This window comes from Bufo bufo, chromosome 10 (assembly GCF_905171765.1).
Source record: "Bufo bufo chromosome 10, aBufBuf1.1, whole genome shotgun sequence".
Taxonomy (NCBI): Eukaryota; Metazoa; Chordata; class Amphibia; order Anura; family Bufonidae; genus Bufo; species Bufo bufo.
In genome coordinates this window covers 6,215,204-6,235,480 of record NC_053398.1, presented here as the reverse complement: position 1 = coordinate 6,235,480, position 20,277 = coordinate 6,215,204, and the positions used below count along the sequence as shown (strand labels likewise).

The 20,277-nt window shown below is 51.9% G+C and overlaps 2 protein-coding genes across 4 annotated transcripts in view; one reads left to right on the top strand and one right to left on the bottom strand.

Annotated features, from left to right (window-relative positions):
* Nucleotides 1-785: 785 nt before the first annotated feature.
* Nucleotides 786-20,277, bottom strand: part of PDE3B (phosphodiesterase 3B) — a 101,549-nt gene continuing 82,057 nt past the window's right edge. Inside the window, exons 16-17 of one of the 2 annotated variants that reach the window (XR_005774600.1) lie at nucleotides 12,384-13,116; nucleotides 786-796 (exon numbers count right to left, since the gene is read on the bottom strand). Coding sequence is in view for 1 of the 2 variants with exons in the window: in XM_040410419.1 (XP_040266353.1) it covers nucleotides 12,854-13,116 (263 nt within the window). In the remaining variant the exon portion in view is untranslated. Of the gene's footprint in view, nucleotides 797-12,336; nucleotides 13,117-20,277 lie in introns of those variants that run through there. The other variant, XM_040410419.1, reaches the window with a different exon arrangement.
* Nucleotides 2,874-11,128, top strand: LOC120980988 (vitamin D 25-hydroxylase). 2 transcript variants are annotated; one of them, XM_040410421.1, is made up of 5 exons: nucleotides 2,874-3,149; nucleotides 4,251-4,392; nucleotides 6,667-7,299; nucleotides 7,947-8,233; nucleotides 10,809-10,957. In XM_040410421.1, the coding sequence occupies exons 1-4, from the start codon at nucleotides 2,934-2,936 to the stop codon at nucleotides 8,231-8,233; spliced, it is 1,278 nt and encodes a 425-aa protein (XP_040266355.1). In that variant the 5' UTR covers nucleotides 2,874-2,933; the 3' UTR covers nucleotides 10,809-10,957. The 2 variants fall into 2 exon arrangements, with proteins under 2 accessions (XP_040266355.1, XP_040266354.1); XM_040410420.1 differs by having other exon boundaries at nucleotides 2,875-3,149; nucleotides 7,904-8,233; nucleotides 10,809-11,128.

Here is a 20,277-nt window from a genome sequence, read left to right as displayed (position 1 = left end):
ATGTCACCGCAAGATGCAGCAACTTCCCTATCCGAGGAAACGCCAGCTCGTTGTGCTTACATGTAGGAAGTGTCACACTCACCCGGCCGTCCACATACTGTAATGTGATTCCTCAGACCAGGCCGCCTACTCATAGTGCACCTGGTGCCATCTCCTCCCCAGGTAAGTGACTCATACACACCTGGCCATCCACATACTGTAACGTGATTCCTCAGACCAGGTCGCCTACTTCCCATAGTGCACCTGGTGCCATCTCTCCCCCAGGTAAGTGACTCATACTCACCCGGCCGTCCACATACTGTAATGTGATTCCTCAGACCAGGCCGCCTTCTCATAGTGCACCTGATGCCATCTCCTCCCCAGGTATGTGACTCATACACACCTGGCCATCCACATACTGTAACGTGATTCCTCAGACCAGGTTGCCTACTTCCCATAGTGCACTTGGTGCCATCTCTACCCCAGGTAAATGACTCATACACACCCAGCCGTCCACATAATGTAATGTGATTCCTCAGACCAGGCCGCCTTCTCATAGTGCACCTGGTGCCATGTCTCCCCCAGGTAAGTTACTCATACACACCTGGCCGTCCACATACTGTAACATGATTCCTCAGACCAGGCCGATTTTTCATAATGCACCTGGTGCCATCTCCTCCCCAGGTAAGTGACTCATACACACCTGGCCGTCCACATACTGTAACATGATTCCTCAGACCAGGCCGCCTTCTCATAGTGCACCTGGTGCCATCTCCTCCCCAGGTAAGTGACTCATACACACCTGGCCGTCCACATACTGTAACGTGATTACTCAGACCAGGCCGCCTTCTCATAGTGCACCTGGTGCCATCTCCTCCCCAGGTAAGTGACTCATACACACCTGGCCATCCACATACTGTAACGTGATTCCTCAGACCATGTCGCCTACTTCCCATAGTGCACCTGGTGCCATCTCCTCCCCAGGTAAGTGACTCATACACACCTGGCCATCCACATACTGTTACGTGATTCCTCAGACCAGTTGTGCCAGTCCTGATGCTCATATGCACACTGGGGGAACTTTCAGCCATGGACAGGGGTCACATGGGTGTTCTGCCCACTCTACGGCTGTAAAGCCCCATACACCACGAGCTGCGATGTCCTGTGTGTCCTGACACCTTTCTATCATCACCAGCAGGATAGTTGTCAGCAGACGGGCTCACCCTCACCCACCACATCATGGCACACATGACCTTTATGCAGGGTTTGCGGTTGTCCACTTTCAGTAGGTACTGACCTCTACGTATCGGGGACGCCCCACAACAGCAGCTGCTCGGACCCTCTCCTCTACACAGCACAGTCGCTCAGATGCTTACGCTTGCTCGTTTTTCCTGCTTCCACATCATCTTCCAGAACTGATCACTTGTCACCTGATCTCCACTCCCCCGTAGAGGCGGTCAGCAGATAAACCATGTCCTTCCCGTGTCCTCAGGGGTATTCATGTTCTGGCAGCAGCTGTGTGGATTGGCCTAAGCCCAGGTCAAGGTGCCGGCTCCATGGTACCGGGGGTCACAATCTGGTAGAGGTGGGAGAGCACCATGGTACCGGGGGTCACAGTCTGGTAGAGGTGGTTGGTCACCATCGTGCCTGGGGTCACAGTCTGGTAGAGGTGGGAGAGCACCATGGTACCGGGGGTCACAGTCTGGTAGAGGTGGGAGAGCACCATGGTACCGGGGGTCACAGTCTGGTAGAGGTGGTTGGTCACCATCGTGCCTGGGGTCACAGTCTGGTAGAGGTGGGAGAGCACCATGGTACCGGGGGTCACAGTCTGGTAGAGGTGGTTGGTCACCATCGTGCCTGGGGTCACAGTCTGGTAGAGGTGGGAGAGCACCATGGTACCGGGGGTCACAGTCTGGTAGCGGTGGGAGATCACCATGCCATGGTACTGGGGGTCACAGAGGTGGTTGGTCACCATCGTGCCTGGGGTCACAGTCTGGTAGAGGTGGTTGGTAACCGTGGTACCCGGGGTCACATCCTGGTAGAGGTGAGTGGTACCCGAGGTCACAGTCTGGTAGAGGTGGGAGATCACCATGCCATGGTACTGGGGGTCACAGAGGTGGTTGGTCACCATCGTGCCTGGGGTCACAGTCTGGTAGAGGTGGTTGGTAACCGTGGTACCCGGGGTCACATCCTGGTAGAGGTGAGTGGTACCCGAGGTCACAGTCTGGGGTAGAGGTGGGTGGTAACCGTGGTACCCGAGGTCACAGTCTTGGGTAGAGGTGGGTGGTAACCGTGGTACCCGAGGTCACAGTCTGGGGTAGAGGTGGGTGGTAACCGTGGTACCCGAGGTCACAGTCTGGGGTAGAGGTGGGTGGTACCCGGGGTCACAGTCTGGAAGAGGTGAGTGGTACCCGGGGTCACAGTCTGGGATAGAGGTGGGTGGTAACCGTGGTACCCGGGGTCACAGTCTGGTAGAGGTGTTTGGTTACAGTGGTACCCAGGGTCCCAGTCTGGGATAGAGGTGGGTGGTAACCGTGGTACCCGGGGTCACAGTCTGGTAGAGGTGTTTGGTTACAGTGGTACCCAGGGTCCCATCCTGGTAGAGGTGGGTGGTTACCATGGTACCCAGGGTCCCATCCTGGTAGAGGTGGGTGGTTACCATGGGACCTTGGGTCACAGCCAAGTAAAGGTGGTTGGTTACCATGGTACCTGGGGTCATAGTTCGGCTGCGGGGGCGGGGAAGTTAGAGTTACTTAGGTTACTAGGGTTAGGGTACTTTACATATACACTTCTCCATCTGCATACACTCAGCGTTCCCCGGATGGGCGGGGCAGTGACGTCACAGATTATGTAACTAACACCGCCCATTACCCAATCATAAGAGACAGCTGTTCCTGTAGGGCCAATAGCGCTCCGCGGGTGGAACCCACGTGTGCTCGGGGCTCCCGTGTGTCATGTCGGCGGGGGGCTCCGGGGCTGCGCTGTGGGGGGTCCTGGCCGCCTCCTCCGCGCTGCTCCTCTTCATCTTCCTCATCAGACAAGTCCTGAGACAACGGAGACCCCCGGGCTTCCCCCCCGGCCCCCCAGGGCTGCCGCTGGTCGGTAACATCCTGGCCCTGGCCGGGGACCCGCACGTCTATATGTGGAAGCAAAGCAAACTGCACGGAGAGGTAAGTGAGGGGCCCTCGTGTATATGGGGGTCTGTACGGTATATATACGGTATAGGGGGTCTGTATGGTGTGTAGGGGGTCTGTATGGTGTGTAGGGGGTCTGTATGGTGTGTAGGGGGTCTGTATGGTGTGTAGGGGGTCTGTATGGTGTGTAGGGGGTCTGTATGGTATAGGGAGTGTGCGGTAAATACAGTATAGGGAGTCACTTTATACGGTATAGGGGGGGGGTCTGTACGGTATATACAGTATAACTATGTACAAGATATACGATATAGGTCTGTACATTATAGGGGGGTCTGTGCAGTATATACGGTCTAGGGGGTCTGTGCGTTATGTATGGTATAGGGTGGCATGTGCTGTGTATATACAGTATAGGGGTCTATGTGGGATATATACGGTATGGGGGGTCTAATATATATATATATATATATATATATATATATATGGGTCTGTACACTATATACACACGGTATAAGGGGGGTCTGTATGCTATATATGGGATCTGTCGTTATATACAGTATGGGGGGGGGGGGGCCCTGTATGGTGTTTGGTTAGATTCTGCTTCTCTGTTACACTGTTCTGCATCTGCAGCTCTTCAGCTGGTGTCGGACTACAAGTCCCAGCATGTCCTGACAGCTGCAGGCGACCACTTGTCATGAGCGAACTTCATATTTTGGAGTTGGGGTATTTGCTGAATTGCTTTATGGATTCTGTTAGCACGGACCGTGACTGAGCGCCTTTAGAGGCGTTCCGTTATACATTCCGTCTTGGAATCGCGTTATGATCCGTGGTAACAGAATCCACCACAATTCAGCAAATACCCCAACTACGAAGTATGAAGTTCCCCTATCCCTAATGAGCAGTACAGAGGCTCCCGAGGGGCTCCGCCAGACAGCGCCGCGGCGTGACCATGTTCATGGGCTGTGCAGGGGTTTATATTTGCGGTCACGTGTATGAGTCGGCAGAAGAGCGGAGAACCTTGTACGACCACATGTACTATAACCAGACATCATGTGACCTGCGCCGTGCGCAGACTCCGCCCCTAGCGTGACGCCATCATGTTTACTGACCAGTGTCCATGTAACGACCTCCTCCCCTCAGATCTTTAGCCTGGACCTGGGAGGCATCTCCACCGTGGTGCTAAACGGCTATGACGCTGTGAAGGAATGTCTCGTGCGCCAAAGCGATGTCTTTGCTGACCGCCCTTCGCTGCCGCTCTTTCTCAAGTTGACCAAAATGGGAGGTAAGAGCCGGCGTTCACTACAGGACATGTGACAAGGCGTGCAGTCCCATGTAAATGTGTTTCCATTTCTCACCTTTTCAAAGATCTCTGGAAGGTTTCAATTCACTGCAGCAAGCAGTCTAGACAATGCACAGTGAGCTAAAGGCATGGACTGCCGACTGATACATTGTAACAAACCATCAGGGGAGATTTGTGTCACATTGTAACAACTCCCAGGTCTGGTAATGTTCATTGACAGCAAGCAGAACTTGAGAACTATACTGCATGGTGATGATGCTTCATGTGCAGTAGACCGGGCCAGACGTGGCAGAATCTGTAGGTCTCGCCCAAATCCGCTGCAGATAGAACACACATTCCATTCCCCCCCCCCCCCCCCCCCCCCCCCCCCCCCCCCCCCCGTTACATTAAAATTGGCAAAATCAGCCATAAAAAAACGCAGCACCCTTGTAGTGCGGTACCTGCCCGCAGCACGCTCATAGCGCAGTAGCTGCACGTAGCGCAGTGCCTGGTGAGATTTTAGCTGCACCCTTAGGCCTCATGCACACGACCGTTTTTTTTTTTTTTAAGGTCTGCAAAAACGGGGTCAGTGATCCGTGTCCGTTTTTCCTTCCGTGGGTCTTCCTTGATTTTTGGAGGATCCACGGACATGAAGAAAAAGTCTTTTGGTGTCCGCCTGGCCGCGCGGAGCCAAACGGATCCGTCCTGACTTACAATGCAAGTCAATGGGGACGGATCCGTTTGACGTTGACACAATATGGTGCAATTGCCAACGGATCCGTCCCCCATTGACTTTCAATGTAAAGTCAGGAGTCCCTATTATACCATAGGATCTGAGCTTTCTCCAATCCGATGGTATATTTTAACTTGAAGCGTCCCCATCACCATGGGAACGCCTCTGTTAGAATATACCATCAGATTTGAGTTAGATCGTCAAAACTCATATCCGACAGTATATTCTAACACAGAGGCGTTCCCATAGTGATGGGGACGCTTCAAGTTAGACTATACTAAGAACTGTGGACATGACTGCCCCCTGCTGCCTGGCAGCACCCGATCTCTTACAGGGGGCTGTGATCCGCACAATTAACCCCTCAGGTGCCGCAACTGAGGGGTTAATTCTGCGTATCATAGCCCCCTGTAAGCGATCAGGAGGGGGCAGACCCCCCTCCCTCCCCTGTATTTAACTCATTGGTGGCCAGTGCGGCCTCCCCTCTCCCTAATTAAAATCACCCCCCCATCATTGGTGGCAGTGGAGAGTCCCGATCGGAGTCCCAGTTTAATCGCTGGGGCTCCGATCGGTAACCATGGCAACCAGGACGCTACTGCAGTTCTGGTTGCCATGGTTACTTAGCAATTTTAGAAGCATTATACTTACCTGCGCTGTCTGTGGCTGGCCGGGCGCTCCTCCTACTGGTAAGTGACAGGTCTGTGCGGCGCATTGCTTATAGCATAGACCTGTCACTTACCAGTAGGAGGAGCGCCCGGCCGGTCACAGACCTCGCAGCTCGCAGGTAAGTATAATGCTTCTAAAAATTGCTAAGTAACCATGGCAACCAGGACTGCAGTAGCGTCCTGGTTGCCATGGTTACCGATCGGAGCCCCAGCGATTAAACTGGGACTCCGATCGGGACTCTCCACTGCCACCAATGATGGGGGAAGGTGATTTTAATTTGGGGGGGGGGGGGGGGGTAGTAAAGGGGGGAGGCTGCACTGGCCACCAATGAGTTAAATACAAGGGAGGGAGGGGGCCGCACTGGCAGTGGGCAGTCATGTACACAGTTCGTAGTATATTCTATGGGAACGCCTCTGTGTTAGAATATACTGTCGGATCTGAGTTTTCACGAAGTGAAAACTCTGCTCTGAAAAAGCTTTTATGCAGACGGATCTGCGGATCCGTCTGTATGAAAGTAGCCTACGGCCACGGATCACGGACGCGGATGCCAATCTTGTGTGCATCCGTGTTTTTTCACGGACCCATTGACTTGAATGGGTCCGTGAACCGTTGTCCGTCAAAAAAATAGGACAGGTCCTATTTTTTTTTTTTGACGGACAGGAAACACGGATCACGGCCGCGGATGAACAACGGTGCATTTTCCGAGTTTTCAACGGACCCATTGAAAGTCAATGGGTCCGCAGAAAATCACGGAAAACGAAACAACGGCCACGGATGCACACAAAGGTCGTGTGCATGAGGCCTTAAGGTGAGAGGCGATCGGTTGTGATGCGCCATTTCGAGAATTCTGGGTGGCTATGAATTTACTGTCTCATTTTCAGGTCTTCTTAACGCCAAGTACGGGCGCTGCTGGACCGAGCATCGGAAGCTGGCGGTCAGCTGTTTCCGGAATTTTGGTTACGGGCATAAGTCGTTTGAGGGGCGGATCTGCGAGGAATCGTCCTTCTTCCTGGATTCGGTGGACACCTATAAAGGGAAAGCCTTCGACCCCAAGCACCTGACGACCATCGCTGTGTCCAACATCTCCAACCTCATCCTGTTTGGCGAGCGCTTCCGCTACGACGACGGCGACTTCCTGCACATGATAGAGATCTTCAGTGAGAACATCGAGCTGGCGACCAGCGCCTGGGTCTTCCTGTACAACGCCTTCCCCCTCATCAGTGTCCTGCCCTTCGGGAAGCACCAGCAGCTCTTCCGGAACGCCAGCGAGGTCTACGACTTCCTCCTCCAGATCATCCAGCGCTTCTCCGAAAACCGCTCGCCGCATTCACCGCGGCACTTCATAGATGCGTATCTGGATGAGATGGAGCTCAGCGCCGCTGATCCCGACAGCACTTACTCCACTGAAAACCTCATATTCTCTGTAGGGGAGCTGATCATCGCGGGGACAGAGACCACCACCAACGTCCTGAGGTGGGCGGTCCTCTTCATGGCGCTGTACCCCAACATACAAGGTGAGGGTGGGGAGAGCGCGGCGCCGACATCGCTGCTGACACATGGCTTGTGTTTCTACTGGTCTTTAGTTATACTTTGTCTTGTACTCCAGTCACATCCAGAGCTGCACTCACAATTCTGCTGCGCATGGAATCTGTTTGTGCAGACACAACCCCTACAGTATAGCTTCAATAATGCACTGTACCACATGAGACTCCTAGACGGCGCACTACATCTCCCACCATCCACTAACGCACAGCAGGCTCTGGACAGACCCTGGGGATGAAGTCTGCTATACTGCTCTATCAGCCTCCCCCTCGGCAGTTCCCTGATGTATTAGTTACTTGGACATTATACTTATTGTAATGTTGTCATCTCTCTGTGTACTGAAGAGGCAGAGTTTCAGTGTAAAGCATGGTGGATGGCAGAAAAGCAGCGTGAGCCCCTGCTGAGACTGGAGCTTGATTTTCAGACTACCTTAGGCTCCAGTAGACAGTGCTGCCAGGCTGGAGTCCCTGATCATAGCGATGCCCTGTTAAGCAGAGTTGCAGTGTAAAGCATGGGGGTGGCTCCTTCTGTGAGGTGCTAATGACACGACTGCTGCTCACTCTGTTTTCTCCTTAGTTCAGGTTCAGAAGGAAATTGACCTTGTGGTTGGACCTAACAGGGCCCCGTTCTTCGAGGAGCGCGGCAGCCTGCCGTTTACCGAGGCCGTCCTGCACGAGGTCCTCCGGTTCTGCAATATCGCCCCCTTGGGGATTTTTCACGCCACTTCCAGAGACACCGTCGTGCGTGGCTACTCGATCCCAGAGGGCACCACGGTCATCACCAACCTCTACTCCGTCCACTTCGACGAGAAGTACTGGAGGGACCCGGAGATCTTCTACCCGGAGCGCTTCCTGGACAGCGCCGGCCGCTTCACCAAGAAGGAGGCGTTTGTGCCGTTCTCATTAGGTGAGGAGCGACCGCGGTGGTGAAGGTGCCGCCAACTGCACGGACAATAATGTACCAAGGTATAAGCACAAGTATCTGGTGGGGGGCCGACTGCTGGGACCCCCACTTGTCACAGGAACATCATCGCTGATGGGCAACAGTGAGCATGCCTCGCCACCGTGACGAGTGGGGTCCCAGCGGTCGGACCCCCACAAGTGTGATGACTATCATTGCAGATATCTCTCAGGATCTGACACAATGTTTTATTGTAAAAGCTTTGATATTTTGGTGTCATGGGAGGCGGAGCCTGTTCTGGGCGCCATCCACCAGATCACGTCTGTAATTAGTTTTCATTATAAGGCCTCATGCACACGACAGTTGTGTGCATCCGCGGCTGTTGTTCCATTTTCCGTTTTTTTTCGCAGACCCATTGACTTTCAATGAGTCCGTGGAAAAATCGGAAAATGCACTATTTTGCAGCCGCATCCGTGATCCGTGTTTCCTGTCCGTCAAAAAAAAATATGACCTGTCCTATTTTTTTTGACGGACAACCGTTCACGGACCCATTCAAGTCAATGGGTCTGTGAAAAAACACGGATGCACACAAGATTGTCATCCTTGTCCGTAGGCTACTTTCACACAGGCTGATCCGTCTGCATAAAAGCTTTTTAGATCTAGAATATACTAAAAGAACTGTGTACATGACTGCCCCCAGGCAGCAGGGGGGCAGATCCCCCCCCCGTATTTAACTCATTGGTGGCCAGTGCGGTTGCTTCCCCCCTTGTATTTAACTCATTGGTGGCCAGTGCGGCCGGCCCCCCTCCCTCCATTGTATTTAACACATTGGTGGCCAGTGCGGCCGACTTCCGATCGGAGTCCCAGTTTAATCGCTGGGGCTCCGATCGGTTACCATGGCAGCACTGGTCACCAATGTGTGAAATACGGGGGCGGGCGCAGGGGCAGTCATGTACACAGTTCTTTTAGTATATTCTAACCTGAAGCGTCCCCATCACCATGGGAACGCCTCTGTGTTAGATCGTGAAACTCAGATCCGACAGTATATTCTAACACAGAGGCGTTCCCATGGTATCATCGGATTAGAGAAAACTCCGATCCGATGGTATAAAAGGGACTCCTGACTTCACATTGAAAGTCAATGGCGGACGGATCCGTTTGCACCATATTGTGTCAACGTCAAACGGATCCGTCCCTATTGACTTGCATTGTAAGTCAGGACGGATCCGTTTGGCTCCGCACGGCCAGGCAGACACCAAAATGACTTTTTCCTTCATGTACGTGGATCCTCCAAAAATCAAGGAAGACCCACGGAAAAAAAACGGTCACGGAACAACGGAAATCCGTTTTGCGGACCGCAAAAAAAAAAAACGGTTGTGTGCATGAGGCCTAAGGTGTATTGGCGTCTGAGCGGGGGAGGTCACAGCGCAGGAGGCTTTGGATTTTGACGTGCAATCAGTCATGAGCAGCAACGCGCCGATCAGCAGCCACACGCGTGTAGTCTGAGATGCCTGTCACTCCTCCATGTGTATGAAACAGTGACCATCTTTAGGGCTCCGTTCCCACCGTGGGTTTTGCTCCCGGAATTTTTATGCAGGTACCACGCCAAAATATCGGCAGCGGCCACGTGGTGTCTGCGTCCGATTATTCTCAATGGAAACGGAAGGGGAGAGCGACGATCAATTGTAGGACTGTATTACATGCGGATGAGACGGTGGTGAAGAGGAGCGGCTGATTGCAGCCAGGCTTCCTCCCTCAGGACACGGTGCCCGGTGGAGACCTTCTGGAATTGCGCAGCAGCCGCAGCGCAGGCAGGATCGATATAGACTTTGATGTTTCTTAGGCCTCATGCACACGGCTGTTGTTTGGGTCCGCATCCGGATATGGGGCCGCAGAAGATGCAGACAGCACTGCGTGTGCTGTCCGCATCCGTGGCTCTGTTCCGCGGCCCCGTTAAAAATAATATATAACATGTCCTATTCTTGTCTGCGCTTTGCGGACAAGCATAGGCATTTACATTGCCGGCGCCTGTTCCGTAAATTGCGGAAGGCAACACGGGTGGCTTCCATTTTTTGCGGACCACAAAAAAAGGCACGGTCGGGTGCATGAGGCCTTATCCTGACTGTGCCGCTGCTCCGTGAGTCCTACACCATTATTCTCAATGGGAGGACGTGCTGCAGTTCATGGGCTGGGGGTTAAAAGCGTTGACATGTCCCTTACTGCGGTGTGAACAGGTGCCTTTAATATTCCGAATTAAACCCTGTTGTACGATGGCCAGATTAGGGGGCGACCTCACACTGGAGGGGGAACGGAGGGTCCTGTTCACACCAGCCTGACATCCTACCTCATGTACAGTAATACTGTGCCTCTCTAGAATCCTCCCTTCCATTCACTGACTGCAAGCAGAAATATTGAGGGTGAAACAGTCCATTATTAGGTTGTAGTACATTTTATGCACAGAAGATTAGGAAGCAGCAGAAACCACAAATTGTTGTCAGGGCTCCAGGGAGAGTAGTCAGCATGGCGGCTGATGGTGGGGGTAGTAGTGGCCGCTGACCTGGTGTTGCTTTGTATTTTGCAGGGAGGAGACATTGTCTGGGGGAGCAGCTCGCCCGCATGGAGCTCTTCGTCTTCTTCACCGCTCTTCTCCAGCGATTTCACCTCCATTTTCCTCACGGTTTTATACCAAACCTGAAGCCGAAGCTGGGGATGACGCTGCAGCCGCACCCGTACCTCATCTGTGCCGAGAGACGCTAAACCAGGGGCCCGAGCCGCGCCCTGGTCTATGACCGATCTGAATCACCGAGTGCAATAGACTGGAAGCTGCAGTTGTCAGATATCCGACAACTGGACATAACGGTCCAGAGCGAGAAGCAGCGGCTGTAACCCCCTCCCCCACACTGCTGTCATCCTCATCATCTACTGGATGCTGGGTCCTTTATATACTGCTCAGTGTCATTTTATAGATTCTGATGGTTTTACTGTAATATTTTATATATATAAATGTTTTATCACTCCATGGCATGAAATGGTTAATGATCCAGAACATGGGGAAGGTTAATAGCAATGGGGGCCCCGACCCAACTATTCACAAGGGCCACAGGGCATCCAGTACTGCTGACAACGTTCCTGTATATGATGTCTGAGGTTGTCAGCTCCGCCCCCTGCTGATGACATCACTGATATAATTGCATTGTGAGCACAGGGTGGCGGTTGATATACCGAATGCTGTGTGCAATGCTCTGCAGTCTGGGTTCTGAGCTATTCGCGGTGCGGGGGAGGAAGCGTCAGCAGAAACCGTTTCATGCTAAAGATCCCTGAGCTCATTGACGATGTGGCCCCTGGGGATCCCAGCAGCAGGAAAGGGTATTGGCCTTTCATCCATCTTGTACGTGGGAACAACGGCAAAACCTGCGGACTTACCCGATGTCACAGTCCACGTTGGCGAAATCTGCAGCAGGAAGCGAAGAACTGAAATCCATGAAGGCACAAAAAACAAGAGGCGGCGGTGGGAGGTATATACACGTATATTCATAGTGACCGCGTCATGTGCTTATGTACAAACCGCTGCGCCATTGCTTTACATTTGCGGATTTTTACCTTTTTGTGTTTTCGGTGTTACAAACGACACTAAATACCTAAAAATCCTGAGAAAGAGCGTAGAAAAATATATCAGAAATCTCATCGCCTAAATAAAAAAAATAAAATCCCTTCATTACGGAAAGATTTCAACTTTTTCCAGAATTATTTTTTTTTTTTTCGCTTTTTTTTTTCAGGGTCGACCACAGAACCTCAAAAAGAGAAAAAAAAAAAAAAGTGGAAAAACACAAGCGGATTATTCTACACCAGAGATGAGCGGATTTCATATTTTGAAATTCGTTCACACTTCGTTTGTTGGCAAAAGGTGAATTGCGTTATGTTCCGTGGTAACTGAATCCATAACGCAATTCCATGACGGGAGGCATTCCGTCATAATAGAAGTCTATGGGCTGCAAAACGGATCCGTCCCGTTTCCGTTCGGATCAGGAGAGGACTCCCCTGCATATTGGAAACGGGACGGATCCGTTTTGCAGCCCATAGACTTCTATTATGACGGAATGCCTCCCGTCATGGTCCTTGGTAACGGAATCCATAACGCAATTCACCTTTTGCCTACAAACGTATGAATGAATTTCATAAGCGGAAATTCGCTGATCGCTATTCTACACGTAAAAGGCATCAGAAAACGACGCGTCCGCAATCATAAAAAAACTGAATAATGTGTGGTTTAAGTCTTTGGGACAGACGGAGCCGCACGGGTTAGGAGGACCGCACCATGAAGTAACCTTCAGTCCACGCCGCCGTAGCTCTGTCACAGGCACAGTTCCAACTACAATAAAAAAAAAAAAACACAAAAACTTGGGCGAGGCACGAGGATGAACCCGGAGCGGAGTCTTCTGCTCCAGCCTCGCGGCGGCTTTGGTCGTTCTAGGTGACTGTACCGTGGTTGCGGAGCGCCAGGCAGCATCGGTAATGGTACCAGGATACCAATCAGGGCACAAGTCGTACAATGGGTAACGTCTAGACGTGGTGAAAGTGCAGAGTAGGGGGCGCCGGAGAGCCGGGTCCTCACAGTTATCAGGCCTACTAGGTAGGTGAAGCATCACAGTCATGGCGGACAGTTCTCAGCCCTTCCTCGGCAGACATCCGCTCCTCGTCTTCATCCGCCTCCTCGATCACCTGGATCTCGTCTGAAGGAGACATCGAGGAGCCCTCGCTCTGCTGTGCTTTGCCACCGTCCACCTTGGCTTTCTCCTCTTCCTCTATAACCTTCTTCCACGCCTTGTGGTTCTCCCGCAGGTGATGCATGATGGCGCTGAACATCCGCCGCCCTTTCCTTCTTTTCAGCTCTGGAACGAAAGAGCGTTTTACATCGACTAAGCCCCAGAATACAAATCTAATCAAGACACCGGGGGATAAGGGGTTAATATAAGAATCCATAGGAAAAGAAAGGAGTAAATTCTGTACTAGCACCCCCCCACCATTACTTATCCTGAGCTACATCCTGTATTATCCTCCAGAGCTGCACTCACTATTCTGCTGGTGCAGTCACTGTGTACATACATTACTTATCCTGTACTGATCCTGAGTTACATCCTGTATTATACTCCAGAGCTGCACTCACTATTCTGCTGGTGCAGTCACTGTGTACATACATTACTTATCCTGTACTGATCCTGAGTTACATCCTGTATTATACTCCAGAGCTGCACACACTATTCTGCTGGTGCAGTCACTGTGTACATACATTACTTATCCTATACTGATCCTGAGTTACATCCTGCATTATACTCCAGAGCTGCACTCACTATTCTGCTGGTGCAGTCACTGTGTACATACATTACTTATCCTGTAATGATCCTGAGTTACATCCTGTATTATACTCCAGAGCTGCACTCACTATTCTGCTGGTGCAGTCACTGTGTACATACATTACTTATCCTGTACTGATCCTGAGTTACATCCTGTAATATACTCCAGAGCTGCACTCACTATTCTGCTGGTGCAGTCACTGTGTACATACATTACTTATCCTGTACTGATCCTGAGTTACATCCTGCATTATACTCCAGAGCTGCACTCACTATTCTGCTGGTGCAGTCACTGTGTACATACATTACTTATCCTGTACTGATCCTGAGTTACATCCTGTATTATACCCCAGAGCTGCACTCACTATTCTGCTGGTGCAGTCACTGTGTACATACATTACTTATCCTGTAATGATCCTGAGTTACATCCTGTATTATACTCCAGAGCTGCACTCACTATTCTGCTGGTGCAGTCACTGTGTACATACATTACTTATCCTGTACTGATCCTGAGTTACATCCTGTATTATACTCCAGAGCTGCACTCACTATTCTGCTGGTGCAGTCACTGTGTACATACATTACTTATCCTGTACTGATCCTGAGTTACATCCTGTATTATACTCCAGAGCTGCACTCACTATTCTGCTGGTGCAGTCACTGTGTACATACATTACTTATCCTGTACTGATCCTGAGTTACATCCTGTATTATACCCCAGAGCTGCACTCACTATTCTGCTGGTGCAGTCACTGTGTACATACATTACTTATCCTGTAATGATCCTGAGTTACATCCTGTATTATACTCCAGAGCTGCACTCACTATTCTGCTGGTGCAGTCACTGTGTACATACATTACTTATCCTGTACTGATCCTGAGTTACATCCTGTATTATACTCCAGAGCTGCACTCACTATTCTGCTGGTGCAGTCACTGTGTACATACATTACTTATCCTGTACTGATCCTGAGTTACATCCTGTATTATACTCCAGAGCTGCACTCACTATTCTGCTGGTGCAGTCACTGTGTACATACATTACTTATCCTGTACTGATCCTGAGTTACATCCTGTATTATACCCCAGAGCTGCACTCACTATTCTGCTGGTGCAGTCACTGTGTACATACATTACTTATCCTGTAATGATCCTGAGTTACATCCTGTATTATACTCCAGAGCTGCACTCACTATTCTGCTGGTGCAGTCACTGTGTACATACATTACTTATCCTGTACTGATCCTGAGTTACATCCTGTATTATACTCCAGAGCTGCACTCACTATTCTGCTGCTGCAGTCACTGTGTACATACATTACTTATCCTGTACTGATCCTGAGTTACATCCTGTATTATACTCCAGAGCTGCACTCACTATTCTGCTGGTGCAGTCACTGTGTACATACATTACTTATCCTGTACTGATCCTGAGTTTTACAGCAAGACACGGAGGCTTCGTATTGCTTTCTCCTTCTTTACTGAACCACCAATAGCAGCAAAGAGAAAAAATTTACATACAAGGAACCATAGCAACCAAGGTCCCTCCCCACTGGCCCCTATAATAGGCCGCTCTTCCTCTGTAACTTCCTCTTTCTTTGCTGCTGCCAAGCTAAGTACATCCTTTATTCTCTGCTGTTTTAGCTACTGTGTTGTTGTCTCTTGTAGTTTTGAGCTGCGTACATAGGGTGACTAACCCTGTTTGCTGCTCAGCGCTGTGTTTGCGTCTTGCTTTGCAGGTGGGGGGTTTGTGTATCGCTGCGCTTATCCTCGCGCTTTGGGGATATTCATTCGGCCTCATTAGGGCTCTCCCTCTTTCCCTCCCCCCCACCGGTTTCATAGTTCATTCTGCGCTTGCACTTAATATGGCTGTGCGCTTCACTGGTTCCCCACCCCCCAGTAGCATTCCTACCTTTCTCTTGCGTCCGCACTGCCAGGAGGATGGGGGTGGGGTCCTCCCTCGCTATTTCGGCGGCGCCATTCCCGGCGTTTCTCCTATCCGGCCGGCCGAGAGATCTCGGTGGCCATCTTGGAAGCCCTCTGCGATCGGCCGGCCGCAAGATATCGCGAGATCTCGGCGGCCATCTTGGTGAGGGTGATCGCATTTTCGCGGGCTTCCGGGGGCGGTACTTCTACAGTTCCTGCTTCCGGTCACTCGTTCCGGCTCCCTGCACGGTCGGCGGCTCCTGCTCCTCGGCTCCTATCGCTTCAGGTGATCTCGGCCTTGTCCCCTGGGTTAATCGCTGTCCCAGCGCTGCCCCCATTTAGGCATCTAGGCAAGCTGATTTAGGCAACATTTCAGACATGTCTGCTCCTACTCCACCTCCTACTGCCAGTCGCCCCCCTTCCTCCCCGGTGGGATTTCACCCCACTGAGACCGATGCGCAGGCACTTGCCCTGCAGCGATCAGTGTCTGACGCGATTGTGGCAGCCATGGGCTCCATGTCGTCAGTTTTGTCACAGACTATTGCTCAGGCTATGTCCGCACGTCCTGCTAGTGCTCCCTTGCTAGACCCCATTGCCGTACCGCAGCCTACCTCTATTGAAACCCCTGTATTACAGGGGACTTTGACTGGTGCGCACCTTGCCACCCCAGAAGCCGTGCTTAGCTCACGGAAAAGGGCCTCTTCCCGCCAGGCAGAACGGGCGCGGACATGGAAATGCGCTAGAGCGCAATCACCGGACCTGTCTGACTCGGATCGAGCTTTAGACGAGGAGGAGTTAGCGGATTTTGATTACGGCACAGAGGAGGATCTCGCCCCCCCAGGTCAGGGCCCCTCGACCTCCGCTGCGGCGGCTTCCGCTGCCAAGGAAGTGGCGTCGACTTCCGCCGCTACCCGTTCTGAGGTCGTGTTGGATGATTCGGGCGAACCGATGTTCGACCCCGAGTCGCTTCATCACCCTCGTTCGGCGGAATGGCTCCCCTCCCCTCATGTGGGAGCGTATTTGGAGCACTGGGTGCGTCACTCGCTTAGCCGAGAGTCACGCAATAAACTTAGGTCCGAGTGTCCCCGGCCAGTGGTCCCCAATAAGGTGTGTGACACCCCGTTAGTGGACCCCAAGATGTCGCAGTTTCTAGCCAAAACGGGTTGGAACCCAAAGAAGGGCCTGGATTCAGCGCTCCGCAGCTGCCAGGACAAGATTTTAGACGTTTTTGGTCCATTGACCAGGATTTTGGAGATGGCCGAGGCGGCTAGGCTGGAGGGTACCCCGATTGACCCTATGGAATTGAGGGGCTGGGCCCAGAGGGCCATATGCCTTACTGGCAACGCTAACACGGCCGTTGCAATTGAGAGGCGCAAGGCTATCTTGTTTAAGATAGACCCCAAATTGGCCAATTTGGCGCTCACTGAGACAGGGAAGGACTCCCAGGGCCTCCTCTTCGGCGAGTCCTTCATCAAGGACATGAGCCGGTTCGTGGGCACTTTTACGGCGCTGGACAAGGCCCAAGCATCTATGCGTAGGGTCTTCCAGGGACGGGCCTCTCATCGGGCCGGCAGTGGTAGGGGCCGCATGTCCGGCCGTGCAAATTTCCAGGCCCGCGGAGCATACAGAGGTCCAGGTGGACATCGTCCTCAGTTCCAGGACCAAGGCAACGCAGCTCCGTTCTTCGCCACAAGAGGACATCAATGGCGTTCTCGCTCCTTCCGGGGAAACCCGAACATTCGCAGACCATTGGGTAAGTGCTCCCCGGTTTGGGGATTCTATGCTAGTGCATAGCTAATAGCTCAGTGGTAAAGCAATTGACTCATATCCAGTGTTTCTGTGTTCAAAACCCCTTTCAGCCTCTTACATTTCTATGCTACCTTGTGCAGGGAGCTGACTTCTGATTTTTTCCCACGCTGGAAGCCTCATTGCCACGGATCCATGGGTACTTACCAAGGTCAGGGGATTTCACATAGAGCTCAGGAGGTCCCCTTATCTAATTCCTTCCCCTCCGCTCGTTCCCCCAGTACGCACGGATCGTGCGTTGGTGGACGCGGATTTGCAGTCCATCAGACAGAGGTTGGCCCTAGAGCCGGCGCCCCCGGCATTGGCGGGTGTGATCAGCATTATCTTCCCCGTGCAGAAGAAAGATGGGCGGATGAGACAGGGCATCAACCTTCGCTTTTTGAAGGCGGTAATTTTTTACCGTCTCTTCAAAATAAGGGATCCATTTCCTACGGGACTTGTTAGTTCCTTGGGGCTGGATGGTGAAACTTGACCTCAAGGATGCCTCCCTGACGGTCCCGGTAGCCACTCATTCCAGGGACCTGCTTCGTTTCAGGTGGGAAGGAGAGGTCTAGAGGTTCACCTGTCTGCCGTTCGGGCTGTCTTCAGCTCCCTGGTGTTTCACCAAGTTGCTGCGTCCGGTCGTGTCATGGTTGCGGACTTGGGGCCTGCGCCTCTTCATCTACCTGGATGACACCTTTCTTACGCACGGGTCCATAGCGAGGTCGCTGAAACATCCAGGGCGGACCTATTGTCGGATCTCGGTTGCCCCCTCAACTGGGAGAGGTTCTGCCTTACTCCGGCCCAGAGGTTGGAATCCTTAGGATTCACGGTGGATTCACTCTCAGGGTCCCTCAGTCTGCCGGCGGCGATGTGGCGGACGTTCCGCTAGGAGTTGAGACATGCGCTCTTCGCTCCCCATCTCTCGTTACGTCACCTGGCCCGCATTTTCGGTCCTGTTGGTCTCATCATTTCAGGCGGTGTTCCCATGCCCCACTGCATTACCGGGCGCTCCTGCGACCAAAGATCGCCCATCTTCGGTACGGTGCCTCCTTTGCGGACGCCGTGGTTCTGGGTTCGGGAGCCCGGGAGGAGTTGAGTTGGTGGATAGTCAACCTAGAGGCGTGGAACGTGACATCGATCTTTGGATCTCTACCGGAGTTGGCTATCTAATCGGATGCGAGCCTCCAGGGCTGGGGTGCCCATTGCAACGGGCTCTCCACTGGGGTCCCTGGTCGGCGGACGAATCCCTCCTACACATCAATGCGTTGGAACTCCTGACGGGGTGTTCGCGACGATCTCAGGTTTAGGGGGTCCGATGTCCGTCGCTCACTTCGCTTTTCGGCTCTACAGTCATCTCACCCGGTTCTTCAGCGGACGTCCGGACCCGAAGGCTATGGCGGTGGATGCATTCCTCCAGGACTGGTCTGTGTCCCGCCTTTACAGGTTTCCTCCATTCTCGTTGACCCCGAGGACAATCACACAGGTTCTCCGCCATCGGGTGGACCGGGTTCTGGCGATTCCGTTCTGGGGGTCCCAGGTTTGTTTCCCTTCATTTTTTGTAAATTCGGAAGAAGATCCCTGTCCTTCTTTCGAGCCGGTTGGATCTCCTACGCAACCCTCTGGGTCTGCGCCATCCCCTTATCCTCGACGGATCCCTGCTGTGGCTGACTCACACTTAGGCAGTTGTCAGCTAATTGCTAGCGTTATTTTGCCTTATTGGGTTCTCGGAGGTGAGGACTCTTGATTACGACGCACGTTCTGTTACTCCGCAGGGAGTCACTTGCAACATCTCGCGTCACATCATGACTAGCATTGTTTCATGTCATACCCAGTTCTAATTCCTCCCTGGTCTTTTGTTCCAGGGCGTTCCTTTGGGAATACGAGTCCAGGACCCTGGCACATCGGTCTCCGGCCAGCTTTCATTTATTTATTCCTATTTGTCATCTTTTCGGTTGGGTTGTTTGCCCTACGTTAGCATGCTGGTTTTTATGTGTCAGGTCTTGGCCGGTGTCGGCACGTCTATCTTCAGGGCCCCTTCTGCGTATGGGGCCTCTGCCACCGTCTGGGCGGTTTTGGAGGCAGGATTGGGGGATGTTATACGTCTGCCTGATGGATCCGAGGTTACCAAGTTCAGGGAGTTCTATTTTCGGCCTCCATCTGAATTGTTCACTGCAATCATTGACAGGCTTTGAACTTGCAATACGAAGCCTCCGTGTCTTGCTGTAAAACTAAATGATTTTCCTATTTCATGACGTAAAGTCATAGTTTTATTAAAGACACGGAGGCGAGTATTGCCCACCCTTTTCCCTCCCTTGGGGTTTTGTCTCGCGGTTTTTTGTTACAGGGGTCATGCATCATTACCTCTATGTATTATTAACCTTTTAAGTTAATTTGTTTTAGGTGTTTATTGTCCTATTGTTTGTTTCATTGCCATTGTTTGCATGTGATTTATATTGTCTTCTGTCATTTTACACCTGTTGAGTCAGTTGCGTAGATGGCTTCCGGACATGCTGTCCTGACACGTTTGTTTCACCTAGGCCTATGGTCTGTTTTATTTTTCCAGGATGAAGCTATTTCCGTTATCAGATGCCGTGTTATCGGTTGAGGTCTTCTGCAGTTTAGCCAGGTTGGCTAGTTGATTGCGCTACATGGGCGTTGGATTTTCCGTTCCAGTTTAAAGTTCGGAGTTATCGTTGGGATGTTCGGGATGTCAGCATCAGTTTTCAAAGAAAGAGGAAGTTACAGAGGAAGAGCGGCCTATTATAGGGGCCAGTGGGGAGGGACCTTGGTTGCCATGGTTCCTTGTATGCAAATTTTTTCTCTTTGCTGCTATTGGTGGTTCAGTAAAGAAGGAGAAAGCAATACTCGCCTCCGTGTCTTTAATAAAACTATGACTTTAAGTCATGAAATAGGAAAATCATTTAGTTACATCCTGTATTATACTCCAGAGCTGCACTCACTATTCTGCTGGTGCAGTCACTGTGTA

Bases quoted from the DNA above. Each gene is read 5' to 3' on its own strand.
- LOC120980988 (XM_040410420.1), top strand. From the start codon at position 2,934: ATGTCGGCGGGGGGCTCCGGGGCTGCGCTGTGGGGGGTCCTGGCCGCC. The intron at 4,393-6,666 runs GTAAGAGCCGGC...TCTCATTTTCAG, and splicing joins CAAGTTGACCAAAATGGGAG to GTCTTCTTAACGCCAAGTAC. The intron at 7,300-7,903 runs GTGAGGGTGGGG...TTTTCTCCTTAG, and splicing joins GCTGTACCCCAACATACAAG to TTCAGGTTCAGAAGGAAATT.